General features: G+C 42.3%; 1 protein-coding gene across 1 annotated transcript in view; it reads right to left on the bottom strand.

Annotated features, from left to right (window-relative positions):
• SYN2 (synapsin II) overlaps positions 1–11855 on the bottom strand; it is a gene marked incomplete at its 5' end in the record, with an annotated part of 182647 nt that overhangs the window by 22208 nt on the left and 148584 nt on the right. The window contains 5 exons of the mRNA XM_029917895.1: positions 401–550; positions 1868–1970; positions 2413–2487; positions 9468–9610; positions 10006–10068. Of these exons, the coding sequence (XP_029773755.1) occupies positions 401–550; positions 1868–1970; positions 2413–2487; positions 9468–9610; positions 10006–10068 (534 nt within the window). The remainder of the gene's footprint in view (positions 1–400; positions 551–1867; positions 1971–2412; positions 2488–9467; positions 9611–10005; positions 10069–11855) is intronic.

Consider the following 11855-nt stretch of genomic DNA (forward strand, 5'->3'; position numbering starts at 1 on the left):
AATCCCATGAATCAAGAGATTACGAGCTGGATGCTTAACTGACTAAGGTTACCCAGGCACCCCTAGACCAGCAGATTTCTGATAAACACCCTTCTTTCTCTACAAATGTGGCAGACCCCCTCATAGACAGTAAACAGCTGGTGAGAGGTCAGACACAGCCCTCCCTCAGAGACCTTCCATTTAAAAGTGGGAGTATCCCAAGGGAAAATGGGCTCTGGGTCCCTTAGAGACTTCAAGTTCAGAGAGAACAGAGCCAGTACTCCATTTCTGGACAGTCCTATAGTTGATATTGCAGACCCCTAATGAGAAGCCTCCTCCACCATGGACATGCTCCATCATGTCTAGAACAGTGGACTTGGGAATGGTTCTTGGTTCTCCCGTGTCTCTTCCTGCTGCTTACCTGTGGCTGCTGGGTGGTTAAGGGTCTCTGAGGGGACAGGACAGGGGTCCTGGAGAGCAGCTGGTTCATCTTGCTGATGACCAGTTCGGTGATGAGTTGTCTGTCTTCCGCCTGGTGTTCACCAATCAGTGGCATACTGCAGTCCATGACCTGGTAGAAGATGGAACCCAGGTTAGGAAAGGGTCTAGGAACATCAAAAGCCTGGTAGAGACTTTCAGAATGAGTAGGACATAAGGCATCAGAGATAGGTTGGGATGAAACTGGTGTTCTTGTCTTCATCTGGAAGCATGTTTCTTTGCAGAAATAGGGCCTGTGTCCCTTTCTCCAGCAAACCTTTGCCTAAGGTCCTCCCCACGAGACTTCACCCAGGCAAGGGCTCAGTGAGGCTGAAAGATTGGTAGTGAAGGAGAGAGTGTGGCTCTAGGTCTCAAGGTTTGCAGGCAGGACACATGAGGTCATTCCCTTAATTTTCTAGTTAGGAATAGGCAGTTTTCATCTCTGAGACTTTCCACCCATGCAGTTTCTGTCTCCACATATATTCTGCCCATTAAACAACAAGATTTCTGCTTTTGCTCATGACCTGGGATCCCTTCCCTTTCACCACCATCCTGATTCTTCCTGTACTTCAAGGTCCAGGTACATGTTTTCCTCCTTTAGGAAGAGTCCACCTAACCAGGATCATAGACACTGTTGTCCAGCTCTCATTTATGATGAGAAAACCACAGCCCACTGAGAGAGGGGAGGTATGATTATTCAGAATGTTACATGCCAAGCAGATCATGGAGTAGATTTTGAAGCCCACTTTGGGATCCTGATACTAATCCTCTGCAAAACCACTAACTCCTGGCAAGGAGCCTTTCCAGTTCCCAGAAAGATTGGGCAAGAACATGTATCAAGGATTCATACTGTAACTCACTTTTCCTTTAATATGCAAAAAGGGAGTCAGCAAAGTTGGGTTAGAGAACTAAACTGAATAAAGTATCTCTAAGTTTCAGAGAGATGCTAAGAAGAATCTCTTGCATCCAGGAGACCTAAGGTCTAGCCCAAATTAAGACACTGATGGACTCCATGGCTTTGAGCACATGCTCATAGCATCGGGCCTTAGTTTTCACATCTATAAAATTATATTGAATCAAATGATTCCCAAGTCCAGCTTTCTGAGACCAAGAATAGTAAATCACTACAGTGTTCCCAGAGGAACAGCATTAGACTAGGACTCCAGGAACCCAGATCTGGCATCTCTTACCGTTGGTGTGGGTCAGCCTAGCTGGCTGCAAACAAGAGCTCCCTCCTGGTGGAGATGTTTTGCTATGCACATCCATTGGATGTGTTGTCTGGAAACTATCCCCTGGCCCAAGCGAATAAACTAAATGCAGTTTAGGCAGCCCACATAATTATCAAGCCAAGAGCCTGGCCTCCAGCCTTGGGGGTTGTCTCTTACTGAGATATTCCTTAGGCCAGACTTACCTCAAAAATGTAGTCTTTTCCATCTTTACCATGTACAGCTTTGACAGCACAGATGTCTAGGCCACCAAACATCTCAGAGCAGGTATCCACCCACAGCTTGTATCTGGAGGTGATGGGAAGGTGTTCTGAGTCTGGAGTGTTAACTGATATCAAACCTGCTTGCTCTCCTTGCTGCCTCCAGCTCTCCCATCCCACCTCTCTCTGTTTTCCCTCCCTTTACCCCCATCAGGCACACTGCCTTCTCTATAACGCCCTCTCACTTTGCTCTCCAGATCCCACCCACGTTTCCAGGCTCAAAGCAGGTCTCACACACTCTAGGTGGTCTTCCTTGGCTATTCCAGTCCACAGTAACTGCTCCTTTATTGAAGCTTCTACATGGTGTCCAGTCTTTATCTTTATAACTTAGCATATAACCCAGTCCTGCCTGATCTCCTTACCTGGCTGTCCTGTTTAGAGGCTCCCTCTGGGCAGGGCTCACTTTTTACACGGCTTCATCTAGGGACTAGGGAAGTTGGGCTGGGAGGTGGACAACTTCTCTCACTCACCTGTCTGACATGGCAATCTGCTCCAGCATTGCAGAGCCAGTGTTTGTCTTCCAGTTCCCTGAGATGGATGTCCTCCTGTAACAAGGTCCCACCAGGACAGGACAGGCAGTGAGCCATACCAGCAAGATGGCGACAGAGACTTTCCAGAATTTTAGCTCACTGCTGCTTCGTCCCCCACTTGCTTCTTGTGTCAGTAGCCAAGGCACCTTTCTGCTGAGCCTATAAGCTGGCTGCCTCTGCCAACTCAGTGTCCTCCTCCTCCTCTCTATAGTCCAGCTGGGGGTCGCCTGGGTGGCTCAGTTGGTTAAGCATCCGGCTTTGGCTCAGGTCATGACTTCACAGTTCGTGAGTTCGAGCCCCGCATCGGGCTCTGTGCTGACAGCTCAGAGCCTGGAGCCTGCTTCAGAATCTGTGGCTCCTCTCTCTCTATGACCCTCCCCTGCTCATGCTATCTCTCTCTGTCTCTCAAAAATAAAATTAAAAAATATATATATAGTCCAGCCGGACCACTAGACATCTGGCTCCAGGGAGGTTTCCCAGATCTTTTCCATCAGATGAACACTTACTCTCCTGAACCTCTAAAGGATGTTGCCTGTACCTCACTTCCCATCCTAGATCTACATTATAGATTAGTTATTTGTGCTAAGTCTTATGTGTACAAGTCTGTAAACCACTTGTAGCCCACCCACTTAGTATCTGGGCTGACTTGGTATACTGAATTCTGTTCATCCTAGGAACACTCTCAGGGTTCTTGTGAATATCTCCCTGTGGCTTCCTTACTAGCTCACTTATCTGTACACTCAATGGTTAATTTCTGACAGACTACAGTACTAACAATGTGACTGTGGGCAAATCAGTTCACTTCTTCAGGCTTAAGTTGCCTCATCCATCAAATGCAACTGAAAGAATCAAGTCATTGACCTGTAGCTTCTCTGCTGTGCCCTCTGCACCCTCTCCATCCATGAGCAGGGATTAGAGTCAACTGGGCTTGGACTAAATAGGAGGTGGATGACCTGGTTTCTGGCTCTGGATTTGCTCTTAACTGGCTGGGTGACCATGGGCAAGTCACTTCACTTCTCTGAGCCTCTTATTCCTGTGTAAACACAGGGTTGTCATGAAGATCAATTGATACGGTTTTAAATGAATTGTAAAACACCAAAAATAGGCCTTCTTAATTATTAGTCCTCACTCAGACACAGTCAAGAGGAAGGGGATTGCCTAAGGGACAGAAAAGCCCTGCTCACACTACTGACAGAGGCATTCATGTGCTGTCTTTGTCACTTGCTACCATTTGGAGACTGGATGCATGTGGCAGTCTCCACTCAGCAGTTCTCAGGAGTACCTTTCCCAGAAGTCTGATCTCAGACAGTGAGAAACCTAGACATATGGCTACTTTTCAGATCCTGAGGCAGCCTAGTTAGTTGACTGATGTAATACGAACTCCTCACATTTGTACAGTACTGATTACTTTCCAAGGCTCTTCCTCTGCAACCCCCTCACCAGAGCCTCAGTGCAAACCCCTGTTGTGAGTAGGCTGACATCCTCACCCCATCTTTACAGACAAGGAGATTAGGACCATAAAGGTTAAATGACTTGCCCAAGGTTTGTATCTAGTGAAATTAGACATCAGATTTAAAAATCCAAGCCTCTTGGTTCCCTCATTGTGCTGGGCTTACCCTACACCCCACTGCCTAGTTTGGAAAAAAACAAACAACTAACAGCCAAGTGACTTGCAAAATCTGAGGAGAGACACAAAGACAGATCATAATAAAAGAAACACTGGTGGTTTACAAGTGTGTCCCTGTGACCAGGCTGAGCTCCTTAAGGGCCAGGGCAAGAGTCATTCACCTCCATGTCCCCAGCACAAGGTCATGGTATATAATAGGGTCTTGGAAACTTTGAGGGAGTAATCATGTCCCTTACACTTCACACCTTTCTCTAGCAATGCGATGCAGGACATAGATCCATACAGGCTACCTGGGGGTGGGGGAGCATAGGAGCACCCAGAAGCCACTCTGTGACAGCTCAACTACCTCTCAGGACTTGTAAGTCATCTGACCTCCCCAGAGAGATACACATTATTGCTTAGAGTACAGTGGAAACAGCACCCTCTTTCCACCAAATTCAGCTGTCTCTGGATCTTCAGGGTGAGAGCTAAGGGAGAAGGGAAGACTCTCAAACCTTATCTTGGCTATTAACAGGCCAATTCCTTCTGAAAGCAAGGGGATAACTAAAAGCTTGGGGAAGAGGAGCTGAGAGCACCTGAATATTCCCCTAAATAACTGCCCCTTGCAAATAAAAAAGTAAATAAATGTTTTCTAAAGCTTCTTTGGTTGTCCACCCTCATATATATTAGAGGATTCTCTTTTCTTATGCTTCACTGAAATTGCTTTTGGAAACCTTAACCTTTAAAAATGTGGTGTCTCCTTTAAGGATCAAGATACTCTTGCTTTACTGTCATAAACATTTTGTGTTTATTTAGTGGATTTTAAAAGTAAAGGATAGGAAATCTGCTTTCCTAGGTACCTACACATATCGATTTTTCTGCTTCTTTTAGCTACTTTTTATAATGATCTTTAAAATGATCTTGTCTTACATTGTGTACAATTTTAAAACAACCCTCAATTCCTTTTGGAAGCAGCAAGATTTTTAAATAAAAAATGATAAACATTTAGTAATCTAGTCTGTCCAAAAAACTAAAAAATATCTATGCTTCAGTTCTGTACAAAGGCTCTTCCCTGAGTACTTACTAGCTGCCTACTCTGGGCCTGCTGCCGTACAAGCAAACGGGGCTACAGAGAGGATTCCCCTGTTCCTCCCCAGGGAACTCAGAGGAGGGTGACAGAAATTCTTGTGTGTTAAGAGGGCTAAGCTAGAGGTGTGTGCAGGGTTCTGAGAAGGGGGTGTAGGGAAGGGTTCCTAACTAATTCCAGGTGTGGGGAGGATAAACACTGAAGGGAGAGGATGACAGAAGAACAGTGGAAATAAAACGGTGAGGGAAAGGGGAACTGCTGAACCTTCAAGTCTGCTCAAGTGCTGAGTAGCAAAGTCAAATCTGTATGTTACAATGTTCTTGTTTGTAAAGGAAATACTATGCTATATTTATGAAAAAGTGAGGGGCTGATATTTCCAAAACTGGAATTGTAATAAACTATTTGCGGTCTTATGTATATTGTAGAAGATTAGGGCATCCTGAAATCTTTTCTTTCTCTAAATTCAAATGGAGGAAACTTCTAACTTTCCTTTCTGGCAAATGGACACAGAGTTTCTTAACCTTTTCTGAGTTCTGGCAGCCTGGTGAAACCTATGGATTTCTTTCAATGTATAAAAATACATAAGATATGTAAATGTATATAATAAAGTACATAAGAAAGTTAATTATTTAAAATAATTATAAAAATAGGTAACAAAATATTAAACAAATCTGTGATTGTAAAAAATACATTCCTTTGTAAATAACAAAAGTATTTACAGGTACAAATGCAGTGAACTGTCTGATAACTACCATGATTCTTAACTAGTGATAAAAATAACTGGTATTTAGAGATATCTATGACAACTGTAATATGAATCAAAAATCTCTGTGAACCTTACGTCTAAAAGAACTAGAAAAGGAACAGCAAATAAAGCCTAAAAAAAAAAAAAAAAAAGAAAGAAAGAAAGAAAGCAGAAGGGAAATAATAAAGATTAGGGCAGAAATAAACAATACAGAAACAAACAAAAAACAGTAGGAAAAAAAAAATCAATGAAACTAAGAGCTGGTTCTTTGAAAGGATTAATAAAATTGATAAACCCCTACCCAGACTTAAAAAGAAAAGATAAAGCACCCAAACAAATAAAACCATGAATGAAGGAGGGAGAGATCACAACCAATACCACAAAAATACAATTATAAGAGAATATTATGATAGGCACCTGGGTGACTCTGTTGGTTAAGCGTCCAACTCTTGATTTTGGCTCAGGGTTCAAGCCCCTCATCGGGCTCTGTGCTAAGAAGATATTAGCAAACCAAATCCAACAGTACATTAAAAGGATTATTCACCACAACCAAGTGGGATTTATTCCTGGGCTGTAAGGTTGGTTCAATATTCACAAATCAACCAATGTGATGTACCACATAAATAAAAGAAAGGATAAGAACAATATGATCCTCTCAACAGATGCAGAAAAAACATTTGACAAAATACAGCATCCATTCTTGATGATAAAAACAACAACAACAACAACAACAACAACACCTCAACAAAGTACCTCAACATCATAAAAGCCATACATATAAGAAAGACCCACAGCTAATATCATCTCAATAGGGAAAAATTGAGAGCTTTTCCTCAATGGTCAGGAATACGACAGGGATGTCCATTCTCACCATTATTATTTAACATAATACTGAAAGTCATAGCCTCAGCAGTCAGGTAACAAAAAGAAATAAAAGGACTTCAAACTGCCAAGAAAGAAATCAAACTTTCACTACTTGCAGATGACATGATACTCTATGTAGAAAACCTGAAAGAGTCCACCAAAAACTTGATAGAACTAATACATGAATTCAGCAAAGTTGCAGAATATAGTATCAATATACAGAAACCTACTGCATTTCTATAAACCAGTAATGAAGTAGCAGAAAAAGAAATCAAGGAATCGATCGCATTTATAACTGCATCAAAAACAATTAGATACCTAGGAATAAATCTAACCTAAGATGTAAAAGATCTGTACTCTGAAAACTATAGAACACTTATGAAATAAATTGAAGAGGACACAAAGAAATGGGAAAATATTCCATGCTTTTGGATTGGAAGAACATTTTTTAAATGTCTATACTGTCCAAAGCAGTCTACACATTTAATGTAATCCCTATCAAAATACCACCAGCATTTTCCACAGAGCTAGAACAAACAATCCTAAAATTTGTATGGAACAATAAAAGATCTCCAATAGCCAAAGCAATCCTGAGAAAGAAAAGTAAAGTTGGAGGCTTCATAATTCTGGACTTTAAGCTATATTACAAAGACAGTATGGTACTGGTACAAAAACAGACACATAGATCAATGGAACAGAAGCGAAAACCCAGAAATGGACCCAGCTATATGGTCAACTAATCTTTGACAAAGCAGGAAAGAATATCTAATAGAAAAAAGACAGTCTCTTCAACAAAGGGTGTTGGGAAAACTGGATGGCAACATATAAAAGAATGAAACTGGACCACTTTGTTACACCACACACAAAAATAAATTCAAAATGGATAAAAAACCTAAATATGAGACAGGAAACCATAAAAATCCTAGAGAAGATTGACCTCAGCCATAGCAACTTATTACTAGACATGTTGCCGTAGGCAAAAGAAACAAAAGGAAAACTGAACTTTTGGGACCTCATCAAGATTAAAAAGCTTCTACAGAGCAAAGGAAAGAGTCAACAACACTAAAAGGCAACTAGAATGAGAGAAGAGATTTGCAAATGATGTATCAGATAAAGGGTTAGTATTCAAAATCTATAAAGAACTTATCAAACTCAACATTCAAAAAACCAATAATTCAGTGAAGAAATGGGCAAAAGACATGAATAGATACTTTTCCAAAGAACATATCCAGATGGCTAACAGACACATGAAAAGACACTCAACATCACTCACCATCAGGGAAATACACATCAAAAGCACAATGAGATACCACCTCACACCTGTTCAGCATGGATAAAATGAACAACACTGGAAACAACAGATGTTGGCAAGGATGCAGAGAAAGGGGAAGTCTTTTTACACTGTTGGTGGGAATGAAAACTGACGAAGCCATTCTAAAAAAGAGTATGGAAGTCCCTCAAAAAGTTAAAGATAGAACTACCTCATGACCCAGCAATTTCACTTCTAGGTATTTATCCAAAGGATACAAAATTACTGATTTGAAGGGGTACATGCACCCCAATGTTTATACTAACATTATCAACAATTATCAAACTATGGAAAGAGCTCAAATGTCCACTGACTGATGAATAGATAAAGAAGCTGTGGTACACACGCATGCGCGCACACACACACACACACACACACACACGAAATATACTCAGCCATCAAAAAGAACAAAATCTCGGGGTGCCTGGGTGGCTCAGTCAGTTAAGTGTCTGATTTCAGCTCAGGTCATTATCTCATGGTCCATGAGTTAGAGCCCCGCATCAGGCTCTGTGCCAATAGCTCACAGCCTAGAGCCTGCTTCAGATTCTGGGTCTTCCTCTCTCTTGGTTCCTTTCCCACTTGCACTGTCTCTCCCTCAAAAATAAAATAAAAACATATAAAAACTTAAAAAATAGAATGAAATCTTGCCATTTACAATGACATGGATGGAGCTAGAATGTATTACACTAAGCAAAATAAGTCAGTTAGAGAAAGACATATACTGTACGATTTCACTCCTATGTGAAATTAAGGAAACAAAACAGAGGAATATATGGGAAGGGGAGGAAAAAAGAGAGATGGAGGCAAATCATAAGACAGTCTTAACAATAGAACAACAGAGAACAAACTCAGGGTTGATAGAGGGAGGTGAATGGGGGATGGGCTACAGGGGTGATGGGTATTAAGGAGGCACTTGTTATGATGAGCACTGGGTGTTATATATAAGTGATGAATCACTAAATTCTACTCCTGAAACCAACATTACACTATACGTTAATGAACTAGAACGTAAAAAAAATTGGGGGTGGGGGAAATACCCCAAAACCCCAAAATCTGTGATTACCTTTAGTGCCAAAGTCACATGTGCTGTTACAACTACTGTAGTTTGTTGTCTTGGTTTATAACTGAAAAGATGCCAACTTTCACTTAGAGGCTAGTGAAAATAAATATTAATTCAATTTCTTATCTTAGTTCACGGGCCCTTCTCTGATGTGAAAGGAACAGGGGCTAGGCGTCCCTGACTTGTATGGCACCCTCTTTCCGTTCTCTGCCTTTTGGGCCAGATGAAGTTAAACTCAGAGTTGGCTGCTACCTGGAGGCTCAGATTTTCTGTTGGGCTGAGGAGAAACTGAAGAGTATCTGCTGAGACCCCAACCCCACTCACATATAAGCCTTGTAGTTGTTGCCTATCTTCTGGACTCGGATGTCATACTTGGCGTCAATAAAAGGCTCTGCTGTGGCATATGTCTGGGTGAGAGCCACCACACTAGCAATGTCCTGGAAGTCGTAGTGGTTTTCCACTTTGACCTAATGTTGAAGCAAGGCAGAGAGGGAGAAAAGGAGACAGACAAATGCAGATACTGAGAATACTGAGGTACAAGAGCCCTGAGCCTCTAAACCCACTGAGATGTTGCCCATCTAGTTGCAGACCTGGATGCCACATCTCTGGAGGAAGCCCTTCCTCTCTAGTTTCCCCTCCTAGAACTAAGGAGCCACACTTGCTACAAAGGGTCCAAGGGCCCAAGCCTACATTCTGTTTGTTGGAAGAGGTCTGCTTGGGTAATACTCATGGCTTCAGAGGAGCCAAGTCATCTCCTTGGAAAGAATTCATAGAGAAAGGAGGCAGAACAGTCCATAACCAGGCTTTCTGAAAAGTACCTTTCTTGGCCTCAACCCCAAAGCGCAGCAAACCCTGGCCTTACCTTGCCCATGCCTGAATGAGCATGGCCAATCTTCACCACCACAGGGAACGTAGGCAGTGTCAGCTGAAAGCAGAGGAGAAACGAATGAAATGGTAAGAGTATGCCTCACTCTCTGTGGAATCTTACAAGTATTTTTCTTGGTAATATCCTTGGAAGGGCCCTTTAAAGAACTAGCCTAACCTATTTACTTTACAAATTAAAAAACGAAGGTCCACAGAGTGACAGTGATTGGCGCCTCTCTGCCACTCAATACTCTCTACATCTTTAAAATTCATTGCTTCAATCTTCTCTGCATTAGATAAACTCTGGGAAAGACCTGTCCTTAGCCAAAGAGAAGTAAGTAAGTAAGTAAATAAATAAACAAAGCCTCTTTGAAAGGGTGAATTTTGCTGTATCTTAATAAACCTGAATTGAAAAAGAAATGTACTGAGGCTACTGGGTGGCTCAGTTAGTTAAGCATCCAACTTCATTCAGCTCAGGCCATGATGTCATGGTTCCTGAGTTCAATCCCCACATTAGTCTCTCTGCTATCGGCACAGAGCCCACTTCAGATCTTCTGTCCCCACCCCTTCCCACTTGCTCACTCTCAAAATTAGAAAAGTAAACATTAAAAAGAAAAAGAAATTGTATCTTCATCGTTAAAATTGTTTTTAATGTTTATTTATTCTTGAGAGAGAGACAGAGTAGGCGCAAGGGAGAAGTACAGAGAAAGGGAGACACAGAATCCGTAGCAGGCTCCAGACTCCAAGCTATCAGCACAGAGCTGAACTTGGGGCTCGAACTCACCAACTGTGAGATCATGTCCTGAGCCAAACCCTTAACTGTCTGAGCCACACAGGTGCCCCAAGAACCATAACTTTGGAATCTTAATGCCTCTTTCGTCATGTACCTTTTAGTACCTTCCCCTCCCGCTTCAAACCTCCAGCTTTCCTGTACTGAACGTGGCTTTTCCCCCTCTCTTTCACACTGCCTGCACTGCTCACCAATACCCCAAACTCACCACCAAACATAGCTTAGTATGTGAAGGCCTCTTTCTGCCCAGTTTGGGGTTTGGAAGAGAACTGACATAAGAATTCAACATGTTTGGGGCATCTGGGTGGCTCAGTCGCTTAAGCATCTGATTTGGGCTCCGGTCATGATCTCGAGATTCAGGAGTTCCAGCCCCATGTTGGGCTCTGTGCTGACAGCCCAGAGCCTGGAGCCTGCTTCAGTTCTGTGTCTCCTCCCTCTCTCTCTGCCTTCCCCCCTTTCATGCTCCCTCTCTCAAAAATAAACAAACATCAAAAAAAAAAAAAAAAAGAATTCAACATGTTTATCTTTTGAAAAATATCCTTAAACTCTATCTTGAAGTAGCCATATTTTAACAGAGGTACAATAGAAACTTAAAAGAGAACAACCCCCAGCAGGATTTCAAGTGGTTACAAAGTGAGGAGGTTTGTAACCATGTTAACATCATGGTGGGGTGCTCGCCCCATGTGTCAGGAGACTTGCATTCTAGTCCTCTCTACTGGCTTTCTGCAAGTCACTTTACCTCACTGAGCCTCTGCCTTCACATCTGCCAAATGAAGAGACTGGAACGGATGCTTTCTGGGGTCCGTCCAATAATAAATACATACATCAGGCTGTATGGTCCGTGTGTTGTATGAAGAACCAACTCGGTCACCAAATCTCATCTTTCTCAGTCAGACTCAGCTCTCCTTCAATTTCCTTCTTTCCAAACATCACTACCCCACCAAAAATAAGAAGCTTTTTGAATAAATTAAGGTGGACTCTGATGAAAAGTCAGATTCCCATGGGAATCCTAAGTGTGACCAGATACTGGAAGTACCCGACCTGAGGGTTTCAATATT

This window comes from Suricata suricatta, chromosome 12, assembly GCF_006229205.1.
Source record: "Suricata suricatta isolate VVHF042 chromosome 12, meerkat_22Aug2017_6uvM2_HiC, whole genome shotgun sequence".
Classification (NCBI taxonomy): domain Eukaryota; kingdom Metazoa; phylum Chordata; class Mammalia; order Carnivora; family Herpestidae; genus Suricata; species Suricata suricatta.